Source organism: Rhincodon typus, chromosome 2, assembly GCF_021869965.1.
Source record: "Rhincodon typus isolate 14 chromosome 2, sRhiTyp1.1, whole genome shotgun sequence".
Classification (NCBI taxonomy): Eukaryota; Metazoa; Chordata; class Chondrichthyes; order Orectolobiformes; family Rhincodontidae; genus Rhincodon; species Rhincodon typus.
In genome coordinates this window covers 131,224,608-131,248,773 of record NC_063333.1, presented here as the reverse complement: position 1 = coordinate 131,248,773, position 24,166 = coordinate 131,224,608, and the positions used below count along the sequence as shown (strand labels likewise).

Here is a 24,166-nt window from a genome sequence, read left to right as displayed (position 1 = left end):
GCCGTTGCTCAGTTCATTTGTACTTTCACTTCAAAGGCAGGATGGAGCTGATCCTGTTCAAAAGTTCACCTGTCATTTCAAGGAGAGTGGGGGTGGGGACAATGAATCAGAAGCTAAAGCCCTGGTCAATTTTACCCCTTCTGTCATTTGAGAATATCAAAATCAATTGCAGCTACTGTCCGTGCCAGATAAATTCCAAACAACTCCATACAGTCTAGAGGTCAAATCCATTACTTGGCTAATTTATTTTCTTAACGGTGGAACTGATGAAACCTGCAATGATCAGTATCGACAGATTTACATCAACTTGAAGCAGCATGCTCCTCTAGCCAAAGATGTTATCTGACCGGCAAAGAATTTCCAGAATGTTCTATTTAATTTCAAATTTCCAGCATCTGCGGTCCCTACAACGTGTTAATGGGCTCGAATTAATAACTCCGGAAATCATGCCGTTAAGATTGGTAACTGTTCTCTCTATTCGTGCTGTGAAGCACAGCTGCCTAGATTTTTGCACGAGTACTGCAAGTTACAGTGATGTAAAGCCGCAAGACCAAAAACGCTTCCACAGACTGTAAAGGACTTCTGATTTAAAAAAAAATTAAACAGCTCTGAGGTCCTCCTCTAAGCTTGCACATCCTAGTCTCAGAAAGAAGGTGGCAATACAACTTGTCGTTTAACCTGAAAATCAAGCGCCTGTTAGCACACCCCCCTGTTTGTAAGGGCAACCAAACAGCGTTGAAAAGTGCACAGACACCCGAACGAACGCTATAGGTACAGGGCAAGGAGTCCCGTTTATCATCTGCCGTCAGCTCTAGCAGGCAGACGGTGTAAACATTTCGCCTCAGCCCTTCTGCCCGAGGGTGGCTTGACCTTTTTTTTTATCTTTGCTTATTATGAATGGCACACGCACGCAGGGCAAAACCCCGTAGTCAGCAAAGGTCTGCCTTGCTGATACTTACAGCTTTTCCTCGCTGTCCCCACAACAGGCAGGTAGATTGGGATAAACGTGAACCCAGCTCCAGTTCCCCGGGGCAGGAGGTGGATGGGAGGGGGTTGGGCGCAGGCTGCCCCGCCCCCCACGCTTCGGGGCACCCATTGGCCAGCCCGGGGCTGACGGATCCCGGAACTTGGCCGGCCATTGGTGGAGGTGACTGTCAATCAGAGCCGGTAATTGATACAGTCCGCCCCCCCGCGGGAGCTGCGACCCGATGTCATTTTCAACATCAGCGGAGAGGCGAAACCTGCTTTTGCCCATAAATGGGAGCCTTCCCCAGGGGCCGCAGGGATTTCCACACCCTTCATCTCTCACGTTTACTGTGCGAGAGGTCTAATCTTGCGCTCAGCACCTGGAGTGCCGTTTTTATGCCTTCCCGCTATCTATTTGTGCGCATCCGATATCTGTTTTCCGCACTCCGTGCTGTTTTGAATCGGGTGCTGACACGAGTTGGCAGGGACTCGAGAGCAAAAATGGGTTTTGGATGAACTCCCTGTAGAATTTTTCCCATTATGTGTCCCACGCTGTTTATAAACAACAACAAAAGCGAAAGCATGTGGTGACTGGATTGTGCCAGTTTTGAATTTAGTGCCACTGGATCAGAGTTTTGTGAAATGGCATGTCGCAGATAACAAAGGTGTAGAGCTGGATGAACACAGCAGGCCAAGCAGCATCAGAGGAGCAGGAAAGCTAACGTTTCGGGCCTAGACCCTTCTTCAGAAATGGGGGAGGGGAAAGGGATTCTGAAATAAATAGGGAGAGAGGGGGAGGCGGATAGACGATGGCTAGAGGAGAAGATAGGTGGAGAGGAAACAGACAGGTCAAAGAGGCGGGGATGGAGCCAGTAAAGGTGAGTGTAGGTGGGGAGGTAGGGAGGGGATAGGTCAGTCCAGGGAGGATGGACAGGTCAAGGGGGCGGGATGAGGTTAGTAGGTAGGAGATGGGGGTGGGGCTTGAGGTGGGAGGCGGGGACGAGCTGGGCTGGTTTTGGGATGCGGTAGGGGGAGGGGAGATTTTGAAGCTTGTGAAGTCCACATTGATACCATTGGGCTGCAGGGTTCCCAAGCGGAATATGAGTTGCTGTTCCTACAACCTTCGGGTGACATCATTGTGGCACTGCAGGAGGCCCAGGATGGACATGTCGTCTGAGGAATGGGAGGGGGGAGTTGAAATGGTTTGCGATTGGGAGGTGCAGTTGTTCAGTGCGAACCGAGCGTAGGTGTTCTGCAAAGCGGTCCCCAAGCCTCCGCTTGGTTTCCCCGATGTAGAGGAGGCCACAACGGGTACAGCGGATGCAGTATACCACATTAGCAGATGTGCAGGTGAACATCTGCTTGATGTGGAAAGTCTTCTTTGGGCCTGGGATGGGGGTGAGGGAGGAGGTGTGGGGGCAGGTGTAGCACTTCCTGCAGTTGCTGGGAAAAGTGCAGCCACGCTGTTTTTCTGGGAAAAGCTAAATGAAGCTGCTATTTCAAATCCCACCTGCTCCAGAAGTGTGTCATAACATCCCTTAACAGTCTGATTAAAAATACCTAAATCAAGCTAAAATAAAACAAAGAACTGTTAAATATCCGGAACGAAAACAGAAATTGCTGGATTAAACTCAGCAGATCTGGCAGCATCTATTGAGAGAAAGCTGAGCTAATGCTTCCAGCTCCAGAACTTATACACTTAATGGTAAAGTCCTGGGGAGTGTTACTGAACAGGGAGACCTTGGAATGCAGGTTTATAGTTCCTTGAAAGTAGAGTTGCAGGTAGATAGGATAGTGAGAAGGCATTCGGTATACTTGCCTTTATTGGTCAGTGCATTGAATATAGGCATTGGGATGTCATGTTGTGACTGTACAGGACACTGTTAGGCCTCTTTTGGAATACTGCATTCAGTTCTGGCCTCCCAGCTATAGGTAAGATGTTGTTAAATTTGAAAGGGTGCAGAAAAGATTTACAAGGATGTTGCAAGGGTTGGATGGTTTGAGCTAAAGGGAGAACTCTGATTTTTTTCTTTGCAGATGCTGCCAGACTTGATGAGCTTTTCTAGCAACTTCTGTTTTTGATGCTGAATAGGCTGGGGTTATTTTCCCTGGGTGACCTCATTGAGGTGTATAAAATCAAGAAGGGCACAGATAGGGTGAATAGCCGAGCCTTTTCCCAGGGTAGGGGAGTCCAAAACTAGAGGGCATAGGTTTGAATTGAGAGAGGAAAGACTTAAAAGGTACCTTTGGGGCAACTTTTTCGCACAGAGTGTGGTGCATATATGGAATGAGCTATCAGAGCAAAGTGGCAGAGGCTGGTACAATTACAATATTTAAAAGACATTTGGATGTCTAGGAATAGGAAGGCATATGGAGGGACATGGGCCAAATGCTGACAAATGGGACTATTTAATTTAGAATATCTGGTCAGTATGGGAAAGTTGGACTTAAGGGTCTGTTTCCATGCTGTGCAACCCTATGACTCTGAGCTCTGTCTCCAATTGTTTGCTACTATCAGTTCTAAAGAACAGTCACTGAACTCAAAATATTAACTCAGCTTTCTCTGCACAAATGCTGCCAGACCTGCTGAGTTTCTCCAGCAATTTCTGTTTTTGTTTTGACTAAAATCCAGCTGCCCTATGAGTTAGATGTAAATGATCTGACAGGACGACTTAAAAGACAACCTCCTGGGCCCCTGACCAGCATTTATGCACTATTCAACACCAGGGAAGCAGGTGGTATGGTTATTATCACATTGTTAGTTGTGGGAGTTTGCTGTGCATTAATTGGCTATTGCAGTTCTTACTGCACAACCACTTCAAAGAAGTGTTCCTTTGGTTGCAAAATGCTTTGGGAAATCCTGCGGTCATAAAATACGCTTTATTAAAACAACTTGTGTTTTTCAGTAAAAGTAAATTATTTTGACTCAAATCCAATGAAGGTTGCTCAGCAATTTCCTCATAACAACATTCTCTTAGAAAATCCAACAATTTAGAAACATTAGAGCAGGAATAGCCCATCAGGTTGGCCCTGTCTTCAATATGATCATGGCTGGTCGAGTACTTCAATTTACTTTAACCATTTCCATAACCTTGTGCACCATTGATAATCAGAAATCTATCAAACACTATGTTAAAAATACACAAAAACGGAGAATCGTAGCCCTCTGTGGTAAGGAATTCCAAACATTCACAATTCTCTGAGTAAAATAATTTCCCATCTCCGATGTAAGTGACTTCTTCCTTATTTTTAAAATGTGGCCCCCAGTTTTAGACTCTCTAACCAGTGGAAATATCTAACCTGCACTTACCCTGTCTGTCCCTTCAAGTGTTTTGTGGGTTTCAATGAGATCACCTCTCATTTCCAAAACTTTAGAGAATACAGGCACAGTTTGCCCAATTTCTCTTCATGCAATAGTCCCATCATCCTGAGAACACATCTGGTGGACCTTTATTGCACTCCTTCAATGGCAATAATTTATTTCCTGAGTTAGGAAGCCAAACCACACATAATACACTAAGTGTGATCTAACTCTTGTACAGTTGAAGCAAAACTTCACTAATCCTGTACTCAAATCCTCTTGCCATAAAGCCGAACACTTCATTAGCCATCCCATTAGCTTGCTGCATATGCTGTGGGCTTCTATTCTCACTTTTGGGCTTACTCTGGATAACAATAAACCAAGGCAGGTCTAACAACAGAACGTTCACACCATTCTTTATTGAAGTACACTATAAAAATTACTGCAAAAAATCTTACCCTTACAAAACTTACAAGTGAAGTTGATTTTTTCAAAGATCAGACCAGAACAGGTGATTAACATTTTAATCCCATTTTCCATGCAAAGAAGCTATGTATTCAAACCTCTACACTTCCTAGTCTCCAGCAATTAATCTGTTTGACTACTGGCAAAATCATTAATGTGTTCTGCAGGAGGGTCACTGGACTCAAAAATGTTAACTCTTGTTTCTCATCACAGATGCTGCCAGACCTGTTGAGCTTCTGCAGAAATTTCTGCTTTTGTTTGTTATCACACATGTCATGTGTTCCACATTGGTTTGATCAACTAACTCATTCAAGCTTGCTTGTCCCTCCTTGGAAAGAGGCTTCCTTCTTGCATTTAAAGAACTTTAACCTCACCTTTAACTTCCTCATGCTTTATGTCATCCAATCAATTGCATGATATTTACAAGTGCAATTCTATGACAATCACAAATTCTGCCCATAAATAGTCCACATTATCACAACTGATTCACTGTCTGCTTTTAAACAGACCAGCTTTTCCAGAGTTATAATTCCATAATCTATAGATTCTATCATCTCCATATTCTTTCTCAGTAACAGTGCCACTGGAAACCAGTTGTTTCGTGCATGTGTCCACATTCCGTAAGAGCTGGCCTGAAACATTCTCGAACTTCCACCCTCTGGCCTCCTTATTTCCACTTTAAACAGGCTGTCTCTGTTGCTAGGAGCTAGCTTGTGCTCATTACTTTCTTGGATTATTAAAACTTGTGACCTCTTGAACCACAGCAGCAGTAAGCAATAGAATTACCCAAAGGGTTTTTGAGTTTAAGGCTGGCACAAGAACTGATCTCCACAGAGCTCCAGGAAAGTTGATTCTCCCACTAGTTTGCACTGGATTCAGAATCAGGTTGCAGAGCTGGAAAAAATGTGCCTTAAACCAGCAGCTTAGCCAATTTCTGTCTTAAATCTGATCCTATCTCTGTTGTTTCTTATTGCCCAAGTATGGAAGATAAACCTTATTCTGCCCTCCTAGCTTGTAATCAATCAGGATAAAAAGGCTTCATTAAAAATATATAAATGGAAGAAATCTTAGATAAAAGCACAGCGTCAGGTTAGCAGTCATTATCTGAAAGGCAGATAGGACTGAAGAGTTGGTGAATGGTAGCTATTGTACTTATTATCAATATTTCTTTGCACAAACTGAAACAGCAGTAATCAGGTAAATACTCAAAGGTGCTATCATTTAAATGACTCTATTTATTAAAATCTCAAGCCTTACTTCTTGCACAGAATACTACCAGTAAAACACAGAGGTGATCAGGCTCTGGGCCAGAGAGTATGCCTTTTATCTAAGTCCCCGACCTAGGGTCACACAATTGTGAGTTCTTCCTAGGTCCTTACTGTCGCTTCTGATTCACCAACTCAGAATTGCCCTGCTTACGAGATTGCTCCTAGGTTCTTGCTATCACTATGCTGATTCCTTCCTTAAACACTTCTTTCGTACTCTTGCACGTGTCTCTGATCACATGATCACATCTGTGTGGATAACTTGGTGAGGCTATTTCTTGATCTAATCAACTATCTACAGTATTATGTTAACTTATCTTTTGTGTGGTTATAGCCCTAAACCTTATTTTCTGGTTTCTGTCCATGTGGCACTTCTTCACGCTATTGTATTACCTTTAACCTCTCGCTACTCCTGCTGCATGCTGGTTAATTTGGTCAAGCCAGAGCTATAATTCCATAGTAGAGCCCTACAGTTCCACTCAGAATGTTGTTATAACTTCTCCTTTCAGATATCAATCCTTCTGCTCTACCTGCTTAGAAACTCCCGCTTTGTTTTCAAACAACTTGTTTAATTCATAGCAAAGTGTCAAACATTCAACTTGTGGCTACTCAGTGACATACTAACGCCTCAAGCAAAACAACTTCAAATTGTAAATGTGGAAATCACTGCATCATACAGAAAACAGGAAAACTGTAGAGAATACACAACAGAAAAATTGAAATTCATGGAGCTACCATCTTCAATTTCAGTGTTGAATTAGAAATGAATTTCATGCTTCCCTTTTGCCACAGCTCTCTGTCCCAACCTATTGAATATATTGAAAAGTGTGCCAAAGAAACAATGAAAATTAAACTGCTTAGCACCAATCTTTAAATTGACCTAATTTTTGGGAGCTGATTTTGGGAACTTTTAAATCATCACAAGAACCTTGGTTGGTGGTGCAACTCACCTTCATGCCAAGTACAGCTTGGTAAATATTGTTATAGAAAAAGGTCAAAAATGACGATACAGTACACAATATACAATACCACCATATTTAATGCAACTTTTTGACGTTGCAATTCGATTCCCAAGAAATAAATCGGAGTGCTTGATTTATTTTTGATATGGCCTTATCAACTTGTGTAGCAATTTTTAAGTGATTTGTGTATTTCTGCTCCCAGATCCTTGTTCCTCCTCACTCCATCTGAATTCTTGTTTTAAAAGTGATATGTGCCCTAAATTATTCGTAACAAAACATATCACAAAACACACAACTATGTAACCATTCATTGGCAATTAAGTGCCAATCTGCAGGTTTGTTAATGTCTTCTTGTAATTTGTTGCAGCCCTTCTCCCCATTGGTAATGCCATCACTCACCCTGCCAGTCCCAACTCCTACCACCAGTGCACGCACAAAATTTGGTATCGTCCAAAAATTTGGAAATTGTGTATGGGTTTTTTTCAAGGCTGAGTGGAAGCAGTTGGAGGAGTGCAAATGTTGTAGCAAATGACATTGAGTCTTGTTCCTAAAGTGATCCCATCTGCTTCGGACTTTCCCAGGGTAGCTGTGGGTGCAATGAGCAATTCCTTTAGTTGATTCAGGAGGCATTTAGAGTACTTCAGAGGAAAATGAAGAGCAATTTTGTGCATGGATTTCCATTTGCCCAAAATGCAGGTATTTCACATGGTGTCTGCAAACCCGCAGTTTGGAGGAGGCAAGAGTGCCAAGGGAAGGCATTCCTAATGTGAAAATGACAACCTGCAAAGGTTTTTACCAAATAAATGGAGGAATTCCAGGCATGGCCATGTGAGATACTGCTGTTCAAAGTACTTCTTCTGTCAGAAAGTGCTCTCATTCCTTGACAGATGGTGGCCAACTACCTCGAAGATATTTTATCTACCCAACACTTCATCCACGTCAACTGCTCCCCCCTCTGCTGCCAACATTCAGAGCAGAATGTAACCTGCTGGTGAGGTTCAAGGTAGGAGTAACACCACTGTCAGCAGCTCCAACAACAGAAGAAGCAACATCAGTAGCAAGATCATCTCCCTTTTCCTAAAACATGTGCCCACATACAGGGCAGAGGAGCTGGCCACTGAGATCCAACTGAAGGGAACTGAAACCCCCAACAGATGGCCTACAGTCAGATGAACAACTCCCTTGATATGTTTGTATATCAGTGTCTTAAGAGGCTTAGGGTTTCAGAGCAGGTAGCTTGCAACATCTGCATCCTCATGCAAAAAGACTTCATTCCAAGTGGACCAGCTGGACATGCAAAGGCAATGGCCAACTGGGGGGTGGTGGGCACAGTGACACAGCGGTTGGCACTGCTGCCTCACAGTGCCTTGGACATGTGTTCGATTCTAGACTCGGGCGACTGTCCGCGTGGAGTTTGCATGTTCTCCCCATGTCTGCTTGGGTTTCCTCCCACCGTCCAAAGATGTGTAGGTTAGGTGGATTGGCCATGTTAAATTGCCCATAGTGTCCAAGGATGTGCAGGCTAGTTGGATTAGTCATGGGAAATGCAGGGTTACAGGGATAGGGTAGGGGTGTGCGTCTGGGTGGGATGATCTTCAGAGGCACTATAGGGATTCTATGAATAAGGAGAACAAAGATATAGTGAGAGTGAGGGAGAGAATTTAAATGACAAATGAGTGTAACCTGCAGTTCCATTTTCTGACTCAACTGGGGGGTTCCACAAAGTACCAATGTGCATTTGCTGTCCACATTTTAGAGTAGACAACATCCATGAGCAGTGAAAACAATTTACCAAATTGAAAGGAAACACAAGTAAATCAATGCATTACCCAGACGTAGTGTTTATGGCCCTGATGGCAGGTCATTTTACGAATGATGTGGCAGGAGTGAAAAATGGTGTTGAGGAAATAGAAGAGTGGACCAGGGTATTAGCAAGGGAACTTTGGAATTCTGGGAAGAAAGAGGAAGATGGATTTGGTGATGGACATCACATTGGATTTGGTAAGAGCAGTGGAAAATGATCCACTGAAGGTGAAGGCTGGTGGGTTGGAAAATGAGAACAAGAGGAATGCCATCATGGATCTGGGGGGAGGGAAATCAGAAGCAAAGAAAGCAAAAGTATTGGAAATGGGATGGATATGGATGACAGCCTCAGCAATCACAATGGAGGGCAATCCTTGGTTGACACAATGGGCAAAAATGGGCATCCCTCAATGCTGTGAACTTCAATGGTTCTAAATAAATTCTGTTTCTCATTGCTGGGATACCATACTGGTGAATCTGCACTGTACACATTCTAAAACATACCCCTCCAGAGGTATCTGCCAAAAGTAGAATGCAGTATTTTATGGAGCTAATTGTCAGCGTCTACATCTTGAAGCGGAACTTACAGGCACCTGCTACCCTTATTCTTCTTGGCGGTAGAGACTTGGATTTGGAAAGTGTTGTTGGAGGAGGTATACAGAGATCTTGTATATGGTACCAATGCTCAAAATACACAGGGGTAGCAGGTGAGTTCACCTCTGACATCCTCAAATCGCTCAGGAAGATTCAATCACAGGGATAACCAATCAGGGAAAAATTGCCCCTGAAAGTAGAATGGGCAGAATTAGTGAGGATATGCTCCTCTAATCTCTGCTGATGGGTTTATAGTGAGACATGGGACACTAACAGCCAGTGACTGGAGTTGCAGCAAGCCCAGTATATAAGAATCAAGGGAAGTAAATGAATGAACTGCCAGAGAATACAATTGCCAGTTGCGCCAAGAACGAGGGGTCTGCCAAGATCTGGAGCCTGCCGGGTTAATGGGGCCTTTTGCCAAAGCCAGGCCAATGTCTGTCAAAGTTATATCTACCGGGTCTAGAGAGGAAAACAGAACAGCTGCAAAGGAGGTGGAGGAAAGAAAATGGCTGTAAGACTGGGTGGAAAAGAAAATAGCTACAAGAAGGATACACGAAGGAGAGGCAAGAAGTAGAATGGGGAGAGGAAGAGGATGATATGGCTTTGGGAAGACTGAAAAGGTGGCAGAGAGGGAGGCAACAGACTGTGGGAGGAAGAAGGGTGTGAGGAGAAATGGAGGCTTCAAGGAGGAAAGCTGTAGTATCTGGGGCATGGGTGTGAACTGAGTCTGAAAAGGAAACAGAACAGCTATAAATCTGTCAAAGGAAAACTCAGCTAACTGTGAGCCAGGAAAACTTGCAAGCATAGAGGTAATCAATTCCTTGCAAATTAATGTGGAATCTCTAGCTTAAGGTCATATATGTTCAGAAGCGACTGTGTAGGGAAAGATGCAACGGACTCTGCTACAATCACAAAGGTTCACTTCTGTCACCAGTTATAAACCTCCCACTCCTATCAATAAATATTACCCCAAATTCCTCAACAACTTGTCCAACTCCATCCTCATCCCCACTGGAAAACTTTCTAACCATACCCCAATTCCCCCTTCCACTAAGGAAAATATTTAAAACAGCACGCAATTAGAGCTTGTTTAACAAAGCTCATACAGTACATCTAACAAACAGAATAAAAATACAAGCAAATTACTTCCCATTTCATTCTGGCAACACAGCCATCACATACATTTCTTGTTTCATGCAATATTTCTTGCTTCTTCCCAAACTATATTAATGACAATTTCACTGACTATACATCATTCTGCACTTAATAAAGCAGTTACAAAACAAGAAAAGTATTGAATGAAGTTATTATTTCAACCATAACAATCTAAAACTGTATAAATTTATTAAGGTAGAGAGATCACAACAATTTCTCAAATTGTCGCTTGTTATTCAGCTGTTAACACTTTACTCATACTGTCTGACACTTTTGATCACTGGCAGAGACTTATTACTTGATGCACCGCTCACACCATTTGTACGATCTTTTGATCTCTCTGCCTATAAATTCTGTGTCTGTGTGCTACTCTCTCACTTCACCTGACAAAGGGGCTATGCTCCGAAAGCTTATGATTTCAAATAAACCTGTTGGACTATAACCTGGTGTCATGTGACTTCTGACTTTACGAATAGGGACAGCGAGTACAAAAGCAAGGAAATTAAGTTAAACCTATTTAGAACATTGGCTTGACTTCAACTGGAAAATTGAATCCAGTTCTGGGTGCTACACTTTTACATTCACTTAAGAGGACAGATGTAGTCTGTTCACATCTCATCTGATAAAAAATGACACTGTACGCCATGCAGCACTGTCTTAGTATAGCACCTGGGACTGTTGTCTTGGACTAAGTTTTCAAGCCTCTGGAGTTGGGTCTGAACACATTAAATCTGGCTCAAAAGAATTAATATTGCTACTGAACCACGTTATTTGATAAAAGTCTAGCACCATTCAATAATCAAAATTATACATTACTACAGTCAAAAATACTTCCACACTCCACCTTTCATCTATTTTAAAACAAATGCACACAAAGTTTAAAGTTCACATGCATATACCATGCTAACATGTATAAGAAAATCAAACGCCCAATGATAGTGTCCATTACTGGGTTTTATTTAGTTAGCCACATCTGTTTTCCAATTAGCCACATCTAGCTAATAGGCTGGACAACTCTGCTTTATAACAAATAATAAATTTGCATGGTAGACTACCCTGCAACAACACAATGGGACTGTTTAAAAATGTTTCAAAACTGGTGAGAGGCTTTAAGAATATGACTGAAATCCAGCTATACACACATTTAAACATTTAAAAACTTTTCAAGTTTCACAAAGTAGGCACTAAAACACAATCAGATATATGGCTGTAAATGTTAAAAAGTGATGAATTTAGCACAGTACATTTTCACCAAAAGTGCATTTAAATGATTCTAATGAAAATCTAAATTAACTCGCATGATTCATTCATTGTACTGATAGGAAATGCCATGCCTAGACCATGCTGGGCATTACAGTGCCTAGCTATACAGTAGTTCTTTGGTACAATACTAGTGGATACTACTTTAGTTTCATCCCAATAATTCTTCAAACCCTTCTTGCTCAGACCTAGCTGGTGTACTTAAGTTTTAACATGTTAAACATTGAAATGTTTTATTTTCCATTGTTGATTTTTATCTGGGCATCCTCTTAAACAACTAGAAGTGATGATTCCTTGAAGATTACTATTTATTACAGCTTTTTTCAGTGATTTGCAATAATTTTTTAAACTTTAATATTAATCACCTCTGGCAACATGCAGAGTTAAGATGAGATAATGGCCAGACAATAATATTAATTTTCTCTGTTAGAAGTAGGATTAGAGGATGGTGGATAATTGGATCAAGATATGAAGACATAGTTTAGCCATGCTGCCCTTTATTATGTGATAATTTCCTAAGTCAACATTTATAATGGAAACTCCCTATTTTAACTTATCACATTGTAGTTATATCCTGCTGCCAAAGGAAGTGTACAGTTCCATGGAGGGATTATAAGATCATAAGGGAAATCCTGGATGGAGGGTGTCACTACACAATGACAGTTTATGTTGGGAATTTCCATTAGAAATATTAATACAGGAAATCGAAAACATAATAAGTGAAGTGTGCGCACAAAGAAGATTTTGATGTTTTATAAAATGAATAATAAATTTGGCTCATTCAGAATACTTGAAATTCACTATGGAGCAACTACTTTGTATTTACTGTTAAGGGGCATTGAATGGATTAGTGTAGGTGAGTGGTTTTCAAACTGCGATCTATGGATTTCTAGTGGTGCACAGAAACAGGAGCCCACAAAATAATGTGCAGGCCTATGAGACTTTTGACAGCCAAAATCCATTCCAGTCTTCACCAAACCTACCTTCAGGCTATATAATATGGGCATGTACAGTTTATGCAAATCAGAGAGCTGCTCCATGCATTTGCATATTTTTTATTTTTCATTTATTTTTTGGCTATGACTGTGGGTCTTCTGTCATGGCAGATAGTGATAGATGGTTGATTACATGCTTCGAAGTAAACTGTTTTGAATTGAATTTGATCGTATGTATGGTGCAATAAAGTTAGAGAGTGAAACATCAGTTAGTACTTTATTTAGCTGTATCCATGATTTATTGCTAAAATTTTACATGGGACATCTGTCATGAGACAGCAATATTACACAATAGATCTTTCATTTGCATTGTCCTTGGGTGCATTTTTCTGCATAAGAAAATTGACATACTGCATCTGAAGGGCTGTAACATTTACAAATCTGCCACCAGCATACTTGAAAGCCAGGGAGCTCATAAAACAAAATGGGTGACATTCTCACTGTTCCCCTCCCCACCCCCTAACCTGTCTCCCATGTTATGATGGGTGGGCAAACGCTAGGCAACCCATCCACCTATTGAGGCTCTTCAGTAACCAATTAATGGCCGCTTAATGCTCTCATTCCACTTCTATTGCTGCTCATGTCTGGTAGGGGGAGATGGAGGTTCAGAGAGCAGCCAGCTGTATTTACTGGATGGCCTGCTGTCAGGCATGGGGGTACTCACTTTACGGCATTCCCTAAGTCCCTTGGCTCATTGGAACCAACCCTTCAAGCTCCTCCCCACCTAGTGTTTGCAAAGCAGGTTCATCCAAAATATTGACCTTGCCTCGGAGTTTGACTCTTCCTCCTCAGGGACTGCTTGTCTTCCCCGCAGTGCTCACGCACTTGATCCTGGCACTGCCGGACTACAGAGCTGCCAGCCAAACAGATTTACATTCACATTAGTTCGGGCAAAAGCAGCTCACATTTTCATAAGATTGGACAATGTAGAAAATTAAAGGGAGCAGATCACATACTGACTTATTGGACATTGTATTGTTGAACAGCTCTGTCTAAAGTACCTATCTCTGGATAGCAATGATAGCCACTCCACGCGAACAGGTTGTCATGGGAACTCTGGCCATGAGAAAGTCATCTGCATTTTTCTCAGCCATTTTGCTAAGGAAATATCATACGGCATTTTATGGAAACAGCATTCCTTTCGGCTAGGGATCATTTGCCAACATGGTATTAATTAAGGTGGATTTACATCAGTGGATTAACTTTAAGTGATATAAGTTGATCGTTTTTCAAAAAAAAACCAGGGCGTCATTTCTGTTGCTCAATTCTGCTTCTGACTTTCTATTGAAAATCACACTTTTACCAATCATTAAGAGAAGTACAGAAATGCCAAGAATTTAGTGTAGACCTACAAATTTGAATGGGATTGAGGCCTGCAGTTCTTGGGATTGGAAAGACAACAGTACTTCACAATTGGTGTGGTGGAAGGGGCGTAGAGGCTGGGGGAGGGGAAGGTTGCACACAGTATGTTATCAGATTTCTTCAAAAAATGATTGTCTTGTATTCCATCCATTGGCTGAAGTGGATCCAACACCAGGTGGCAGATAAACTCAAATAGGTGTTCTAAGAGAAAGATCATTAATCCCAGAATAGATCACTTGCCCTTCTTTCTATCGTGTGTATTTCCTTTGGAGTGAAAGATGTTCCTACCACCATTCTTCAGAATCAGAATTGGTTTCTGGTGAAAGAGCTTTGGGACATTGTATTTTAAACAGATGGATTGGGGTAGGCAGCACCGACATACCCTTTCAGTGGCGTGGATCACTCAGTCGTGTAATTGACTCAGTACCTAGGATTTGGCACAGGGTGTCCAGTTTGGAGTTGGGAGAGTTTATGGGTCACTAATGGAGTGGGGTCTACTGGAGTCAAATGACTGTCAGACTTGACTTGTGTCAACAGAGGGGAACCCAGGACGTTTGGAGTCTGAATTGTTTAAATCGGTCAGACTGTTTTCTTCTGTAAATCACTCTTTTCACCACTCATTATGTCATCAGGATTCAGAGAAGTTATTGCAAATAACTCCACCCCTTGGGATTCTACACTTGTCCAGCACTCAGCCTGCTGATGATGCTGTTGATTGCAGGCCAATGACAAGAAGGCACCAGTAAACTCTGTGCTTTAGATCCATTTTTTCTTTCTCAAAGTTTCTGATGTGTTCAGCAAAAGTCTTCAATTCACCCTGACGTAGTATTCTGCCCAATATCACTGGACTGCTGTACTAATTGGCTGTGCCTCTGATGAGCTGTATCTCCATCCTGTCTGACTAAAGAAGTCCTTGTTGGTTGCTGGCTGACACGTCTCACAGACTGCACAGAGTCCCTTGGATTCACCAGCAAGCTTGGAGTGTTGTCCACAAGCACATTATGATTGGATGCATCTGAGCACTTGCCTGTGTTGCCGTTCCCGTCCCTGTGCCCATTGTCCATAGCAGCACTACCAAGAGGGTTTTGTACAACCGGGATCTCTTCTATGGACTCCAGGCTTTGTCGGTGAGACCCTTGAGTGCTCTTATGATCAGTCTGTAGCGTTAAATCAGAGTTCTCCAGTGGTTCAGGAATAGAGCTAACTGTTGAAAAGAATAACAGGGATCAAACAACAGGTTACAAATCCATTTATATCTTGAGGGAAAAAGTGATATGCTACATATCAACATGTAATTCAAATACATTGACCTATATTGGCTCCCAGACCACTAACATCTCAACTTCAAACTCTTGTCTCTGTTTTCAAATCCCCTATCGATGCAACCCTATTTATCACTGTAACTTCCTTTAGTCTTAACCTTCCAAGAACCCTACATTCCTTCAATTCTGACCTCTTGTGAATTCCCCAATTCCATTTCCCCACCATTAAAGACTGTGCCTTCAATCATATACACCCCAAGTGTATGAATTTTTTTCCTTAAATGCCTTTCTATTTCTTCCTTAAAACTTCTTTAACCAAGCTTTTGTTCATCTATCTAATCATCTCCTTATATGGCTCGGTGTAAAAGCTCATCTGACTCCTGAAGAGCAACTCGGAATGTTTTACCTGGTTCAAGGGGCTAGATAAGTTCAAGTTGTTGTATAACTTATTTTCCATTAGCATGAACAGCAAACCCTCAAGCAAACTGGATTTTATTCTAATGGCTTTATTTTTGCCTTTCAATTCTGGAGAATAAGCATCAAAGAGCAAATGAATGTGAGGTACATACACCAAATTCATCACAAAGAATAGAGAATATAATGTTTATCCATAAGTGAGAAAGTGACGTGTGGGCCAGAATTGTGCAGGCAGGTTGATTTAGAAGTCCTTTAAAAGTGCCAGCTGAATTTCAGGATTCCCAACCTCATTCCCAGGGTTCCTTGGTTGCGTACATACACTTGGTACTTCAACCTGGCTTCCTCCATTGTGCAGATGGGCAGTGCCTTTTCATCTGCAATCTTCACGGAATCGGACTAGATTTTTAAAATGTCGATTTACAACATCACAGACACCTTAGCCTACATGATGAAAGATTTAAAGAGGTAGGTCCAAATATCCTTTTCATGCTCTCCATACCAAGGTTTGCAAACCGCAAACAATTTCCGTGGCCTACTATGACCCCATACTTTGGATTGCCCTCCCCGCAAAATATCCCACCACAGCATCCATCCCACATCTGCGCCTATTCATCCACTAAGCACTCTATGGAAGAAATTAACCTTAAAGTGGTAGTAGGATTTTTTTTTGGCAAATTAGAAATAATGATGAATTCCTTATATTTCAATACTTTGAAAATCCCTTATATTATAGGGTAACGCAAGTGTTGATCATCCAGACCATTTAAAGTGCCAACAGCTGACACCACCATTCCAAACCCGCTAAGCTTCTGTAAATAATCACTGTGAAACTGACAAAGATCAGACAGCCCAAGCTGTCAGTTAGGCAGCGTCTCATGTGTTTTAACTCTCTAATTGTTGTCTGGTCCTCAGCCAAGCTTCATTAAGGCATTTTTGTTCCAAACTCATTGGTAAATATTCCCTCTTTGCTTCCAGACCCAGTATTTTTGGGCTTTTTCCCAACTCTTGCTACTTGACTCAAGGATGAAATTCCCAGCCATTAGTGAGCAAGTCTTGTAAATTGGAAATATTTATTTTATTGTGTTCAAATCTACCGTATTCTATAAGTTCACAAACTGTTTGAAATAGAGTATGCATGCTCTCTAAGTAACATATCTGGAGAGAGTTAGACATTTAAGAAATCTTTGAGAGCATGGGGAGTCCTACAATGTTTCCCACAAAGTTATGATTGCAATGATGGTGTCACTTCTGTCTGTGCCTGTTGTTTTAGTGGTTAATTTATGAGTATGTGATTCCCAAGATTTCAATGACATAATCTGTGTTTGAGGGTCATTGGAGAGAGGCGGGATCTTTAACATTTACCCAAAATGGCATCAAGATTTTGGCCTGGAGTATGTGTTCAAATCTCTGATTTGAGACTTGATCCTACAACCTTGAGACTGAGCAGCAAAAATGAGCCACAACTGGTGTTTCAAAGGATTCACTACATTTCTATGACTGAACAACTGGTGTTGAAAACAATCAGTTTTTATAATGTTGTACAAGGTATTAATACCTCATTTGTTTGTGACTGAGTACAATCCTTTTTTCAACATTGCTATGGCTATTTCTGGGATATCACAGCTTTTGCAAACTATAGCCTGCTGAACCTCCAAAGTGATACACAGCAATAAGCAAAATGGCTTTCTCGATGAAAGAAAAGTGATCCCTTGCTCAAATCAAAGTTCCTTTCGGAGATCTTTACACATGTTTTAAAAAGAGTTTAAATTATTATAATCAAACAGATTATACCATTCACATGCATTGTCTCTACAATTGAGAAAATAAAATTTGGTTTTATTTCTGGGTTTAACTCAGAACAGTTAACAAATGTATGTTTAAAAAAAAGTGACTAGATGTCACTTTGTGCTAAAACTTGGTCTTTTGAGTTTGCATTCAACCCTAACTCTTGGACTCAAGCTTTTTCCTACTGATTCTGAATCCTACAAGTGGAAATCTGGTTCAGATCCCAGTGGTATGAATTGATAGAAACTATTCACAATTTGCATGACATTATAGGACATCTCAGACATGAACTGCCATTCTGAAGTATTACTCCTTTAAACTTGTTCTAAAAATGAAAGAAAATACAAGTTTCACTGACAGATGCTGTCAACATATCTGTCAGTGAAACTTGAAGCAGAAGATGCTGTTGATTGCAGACCAATTACATGAAGGCTAGATCTTCTGCTACTACTGAAGAACTCAAAGATGGGGCAGTGAAGTTAATTATCTAACCCAGGCATAGGTCGAGGAATACCTGTTCAAAAGGCCTCAGGAAAATTCTGACCCAGTGCAGTGGAAGGAGAGCGATGTAGAATGGGCCATTGATCATTTTCTTTGTTTTCTCCTTGAACTTGGATAACGCCAATCGCCTAAGTGAGGCAGAGAATCTACCCTAACGTAATGGAGTTATTTTTCATGAGATAATAGACAGGGTTGATGAGGGTAATGCAGTGATGTTACATAAATGGACTTTCAAATGATCTTTGATAAAATGCCATCTGATAGGGTTGCTGGCAAAGTTGAAAGCCTTTAGAATAAAAGGGACAACTGATGCACGGATAAGAAGTTGGTTATGTTGTGCTTTCTTAGAACAAACACCACTTCTAGCATAGTGCTGTCTTAGCAGTTCCTCTGTTTTAGATCCTGTGACCTGTACTACAAAGACTGGATTCTTTTTGAATGCAGATGACTTGAAATTTATTAACAACACTAGTTACACTGTTATAAGATCTCAGACTGACACCTAGTTTGGGTTTTGTGCTTACTTACTACACATGGTTGATTGCACTGACTGACTATACATTGTACACAATTGAAAGTGAGGCAGGGACCTTTATATTGGAAAATAATGTGACATTATGTCATCCAAATGTCTTAAAGGTTTCTGAAATCTATGCAATAACACTAGGAACAAAGAGTACTGGTGGAGTATTTTTTTTGGTCTGGAGGAAAGTGTACAGCGTAGTTTTCCAAGGTCAGTGTCAATGAATTTCTGGATCCATATTAATCCCTAGACTTGGGTGCACATGGCACAATTTAAAAATGTGCAGATGAAACCAGTCTCAGAAATACAATGAACAATGTGATCAGTAATTTACTTGAAGAGGATATGAGCAAGCTGGTGGATTAAGCAGACACATGGCATATGCAATATATGATGTAGAGAAACACAAAGTAATATATTTTAGAAGGAAGAACAGATTGAATCATGGCTTTGAAAAGGGCATTGAAAGCAACTAACGGTAAGATTTGCAGGGCAATGGGGAAAGGGTTCAGTGAATGACACGAGATAGCAGTAGTTCAAAATGTCCTCCTGTTTTGATCTGCCAATATGATGTTACAATGCTAGAAATTATGTTACAAATCATACCTTGATACAATTATGTAAGGTATGATTTTTCTGCACAGCACACAAAACAATATTTTTCACTGTATCTCGTTGCACGTGACAATAATAAATCAAATCAAATCTAACATTCCTCCCTCAATAAAAGGATTTGGCTTTTCAAAAAATGGTGTGATTCTGAAGTTGGGGATCTGAAGTTGTCAATCTACCCGACAAAATATGAGAAAACTAGTGTGCTTCCTCTCAACTTTTCAATGCTAAATTTCTTCACCATGTTTGTCAAGGCCTTAGAGAAAGTAAAGAGGAGATTGACCAGTGCTGACTGACTTTGGTGATGTGGAGAGACTCGAGAGACTGGATTGTTCCCTTGAGAGGCAGAGGAAGTTAAAATTGAGATGTTTAAAGTTAGGAGGAATTTGATAGACCAAGTAAGGAGAAGCTGTTTCCCATAGAGGATCCAGATTTAACATAATTGATAAATGAAAAAGAGGGGAGATGAGAGAGTTTTTTTATGCAGTGAACTGCATATGGATTATACTTCCTGAAAACCTGGTGTAAGCAAATTCAACAGAACCTTTGAAAGGGAAAGCTGGATAAGACAAAATCATACACAACTGATAATTCCTATGTAAACATGTTACACTGTAATTGCATCCTCCCATCAGTGGAAATCTTAGGGGACTGTTCAAAGAAAAAAAAAGATAAATCATAAATTACATTAAGCAAATTAATATTTTAAAAAAACCTTACCAGTAGATGTTCTCTCTGAAGTGAATTTAGTCTCATCAATGTGACTGTCTCCTTTGAAACCACTTTTGGGCCTTTTAATTAGAACCTAGTTTAAAAATAGATACAGGAGAAAGGATTTAGTGAACTGAACAGTATGCATCAATAACTGTGTTAAAAGAAGAAATCGGTGGGATTTGTCTTGACCACATTTTTAATTTGATGTGCTCTGTTGGGTTTTCAATCGATGTTTGTTACTCATATTTGATTCATGCCAATTTGGATAATGAGAAAACAAGTTGTACTGTGTATCCTCTAGATTCTATTAGTGTTCTACCTTTGTATAGTAAAGTTTATTGTTTGTCCAAAACTATGGAATCTTACGACTTTCTTTTCTTCCTAAGTATGTTCGTTAATTTTTAAAACAAGTTACTTGTCCGTAGCCAGATCATAACATGAATTTAGCTGACAGTCCTGAATAATAGTATAATTATTACTTACAACATGACCATAACTACACTTAAAGAGGATTGTGGCAGCAAACCTATTACATTGTGAGGTGCAGACTTGGTTTTGCTGCACATACAATGGGAGCCAATACAGCCTGTTGAAGCATCGCTCCCCAGCACAATCTCACCCTCACCCAAAGTCAACATGCATATTTTCCAATTAGTGAGGGACAATCACAAATGCAAATGCTGGATAATTGACCCCTCCTGCAGTCCATGCACTGGAAGGTCACCTGGAACCTCTGTCAAATAAGTTAACTTATCAGAGGTCAAAGATTGGGCCTGGGACCTCCTCAGACTAAAACACTCAGTATCCCATCAAAATAACTGCACAGGAGATATGACTCTGGACCATTACATTGCTGTAAAGTATCTGTAACTACCTGTGCAAAACAAAACAAAAATGTCCAACGTTAAGAAAATACTTAATATTATCATTGGATTTTTCTGACATTGGTAAACCATGGTCAAAAACCAATGGAAAAATCTTGCAACTGAGCCACAAGTTACCTGCCCAGTGTGTGAGGAGCTTGTAGCTGTAGAAACACTTGAAGTCTCCAGGCAGATACTATTGGACAGTCTGTTGGCAACTGGACCTTGGTCTTGATATTTTAAAGCACTGGTGAAACAAAGAAGGATATATCTCAGGATGGTGCACAAAGTTAGCAAAGGCAACTTAAAACTGAAAATAAATCCTGCCTTGGCATTTTTTTTTGTTTGCTGATTCTACCCATTAACCCATGAAATTTCAATTGGGAGATTATTGGGTCTGTTGCATTAGACCCAAAACCCTCTGCTCATTAGGAATACTTCTCAATGGCCATTACAGAAGTAAAACAAATCCTCACCAGAAAATTCTAAGGTATATAGCAAAAATCATTAGAATCTACACCCTCCTGGCCAACTTGGTTTCTGTTCCTTTGTATTTATTATATGTCACATACTAGCACCTACTGCAATTAACTGCTACCCAGGATGCTGCATGCAGAATACTGCAATTATATGGATAGATATTTCCACTCCTACCTTCCTCCCCAAGTGAGGAAACATGTAATTGAAGCTAAAAATTATTATGCAAGTCTCTGTTTATCTTGAAACTACATTACTCCTTAACTTTCTTTTTCTCCAATAGCCGTAGCTTTGAGGCAAATTTTCATGAGAACACTGTTCCTTTAAAAAACAACAATTATGCTGAGGTGTTTATCACAAAATTGCATGAATGAGGTTTGCATTAAAGTATGTTCCTACTGCACAAAACAAGGGATTTCACAACCTTCTGTTGACTGTCAAGACACATCAACAATAGATTTTACAAAACAAAATCTACAGCAACTACATCTTACAATCTCCAAAATGTAATTCAGTTGACTTACATTAGGGGACACTATTACACCAAAACCTCTTGTATAAGACGAAATTAGTTACAAATATTTACAGGCAATTTTGAATTGTATCCTTTGACGCATAATACTCTTGGCTTGCTATAATACTCTCTTGATGGGTAGGTTTCTTTATACTTTTAAAAAATTCCAGCCCAGCATCACCAATTCAGTGTCTGTTATTCTGCACCTTTACCTCTCAGGGAGAGGTATTGAGTTAAAATGATAAGAGATAAATGGAAAGTTAAGAAGAAAGATCAAATGTGCAGCCCTCCTGATAGCCAAATACATGACAATATTGGCATAAATCCAGAGACCAGAATGATTCTTTTTATATTGACAAAGTGGTACAAAGGGGAAGAGTATATATCACAACAAATTGTAGCATATTGTAAAGTAGTTATGAAAAACAGATCTGGAAAATAAACCTAAAGGGGCGACACTGCTTTTGCCGTTTGAAGGAATGTACTTGCGGTGAACTTGTGCCACTGGCAAAGTCCAAATTTATGCCCAAAGTATTTAAATAAATGCTCATGTAGGAGGTAAAATAAACTTAAAACCTGGCGAGGATTCTATTTTCTTTATTTATCTCCCCATTGTTCATGTTGATAGAGAGCAGACAGCGATCTCTCAGTGTCTGGGAATCAGAAAGAAGTAACTTGTGCCCCACCACCTCATGCAAATGTCACATTAGTGTTTTAGAAAGTTGACCACTTGCCCTGATTGTGCCTCATAAGACATATGGACTAGTTTTTGCATGGTACTGACAAGAGTCCAAAGGGTATTTTAAAAAAATATTGAGTTGCTGTATTCATTGAACAAAAATCCTCCCATGGGAAATTATAATTGACACAGCCAGTTGTTAATGCACAATGACCCCTTACTGCCTCTAATAATTTGCAATTTTAAGGTATAAATCTACCAATCTTATAAAAATTCATTCCTGGAATGTGGGTGTTGCTGGAAAGGCTGACATTTATTGCTTCTCCCCCTGCAGTTTGGTAAAGTTGAGAGTCTTCCGAGATCACTTCAGGGGCTGTAAAGTCTGGCACTGGAATGCATCTTCTAGTTGGTACATACTACAGCTGTTTGCACCTGTGCTGGAGGGAGTGAATGTTTAAGAAGGAGGACAGAGTGTCAAACATGGAAATTGCTTTTACCTAGATGTTGTGAAGCTTCTTGGGTGTTGTCGGAGCTTTGCTCACACAGATAAGTGGTGTATTCTATCATTACTTCTTGCCTCTTGTAGATGTTGGGAAGGTTTAACAGAATTCGGGATAGGAATTACACGTCACAGAACATCCGGTCCCTAAATGTTGCCAATAGTCATAGAATATGTGCAGCTAATCCAGTTCAGTTTCTGAACCATGGTGAAGCCCAGAGTTGTAATAGTTAGGGGAGGCATCAGAAGTAATGGTGTTGAACATTAAGGAAAATTGATTAGATTCTCCTTTGTTCATTTGGCTTCCGCTTCTGATTACTGATCAAGATTACTCTACAGTATTTGTCTTCTGTTTGCTTCTATAGCTTTAATTTGTCTTGACTATCTCAAGTCTCAACCATGCCACATGTGATATTTTATTGTACTTTCTAACATCAGTTTTCCATGGTTTGTGCACATGTGTTTAAGGTTTCAGGAGATCTAATTCAGACAAGTTTGAAAATATTGCAATTCATTAAGCAGCTAATTACCTATATTTCCCAATGTTGGGTACAATTAATCTCAGTCTAACAGATGACAAGCAATGGAAACCAATTGTGCCTCATTTAATGGTGGGGGGGATGCCTTTTAATTCAAAAGTTTCTGATATAAGAGCAGCAAACTGTTTATGTGAGAATTAAGAGCTGTGATGCAACTACTGATGATATATAAAGAAAAAAGAACTGCGGATGCTGGAAGTCACATGCATGAATAGAAATTGCTGGGAAAACTCAGCAGGTCTGGCAGTATCTATAGTTGTTTTGTTGTGCTACTTCAAAAATAAAGTATTTTGTATTCTTGCCCAACATTCCTCAGAAGTTGCGTAGCTGTCTGCAAATTGGCCACTTACTGTGACAGAGAATGCACAACCATGCAAAAAAAAGTCAAATGTCTGCACTCTTAAATAAACTGGCCACACACTACAGGAGAAATTTTGAGGATACATTGTTTTTGAACACCTTACCTTAACCTGGAGGATGCAGCAAGTTCTACTTCTGGCTGTGACTTCGCTAGAGGCAGACCCTGAAATGACAATATAAGAACTAGAGAATGGTAGCAACAGAAACAAGAAATATCCAATTATAGCCAAAAGGTTAGCAGACTCTTTCAGCAGTGTATTTTGAATTATTTAAAACCCCCTAAAACCAAT

At 40.4% G+C, this 24,166-nt stretch overlaps 2 protein-coding genes across 5 annotated transcripts in view; both read right to left on the bottom strand.

The window, feature by feature from the left end:
• LOC109912438 (tubulin polymerization-promoting protein) overlaps positions 1-1,051 on the bottom strand; it is a 37,784-nt gene extending 36,733 nt beyond the window's left edge. The window contains exon 1 of one of the 2 annotated variants that reach the window (XM_048616125.1): positions 960-1,051. The gene's annotated coding sequence lies outside the window, so the exon portion shown is untranslated. The remainder of the gene's footprint in view (positions 1-959) is intronic. The other variant, XM_048616122.1, reaches the window with a different exon arrangement.
• A 10,399-nt stretch (positions 1,052-11,450) lies between these two features.
• Positions 11,451-24,166, bottom strand: part of zdhhc11 (zinc finger DHHC-type containing 11) — a 112,114-nt gene continuing 99,398 nt past the window's right edge. For all 3 annotated transcript variants that reach the window (XM_048616997.1, XM_048616991.1, XM_020523265.2), the window contains exons 8-11: positions 23,981-24,039; positions 20,947-21,055; positions 19,952-20,036; positions 11,451-15,335 (exon numbers count right to left, since the gene is read on the bottom strand). In XM_048616997.1, coding sequence (XP_048472954.1) covers positions 14,944-15,335; positions 19,952-20,036; positions 20,947-21,055; positions 23,981-24,039 — 645 coding nt within the window. In that variant the 3' untranslated portion in view covers positions 11,451-14,943. The remainder of the gene's footprint in view (positions 15,336-19,951; positions 20,037-20,946; positions 21,056-23,980; positions 24,040-24,166) is intronic.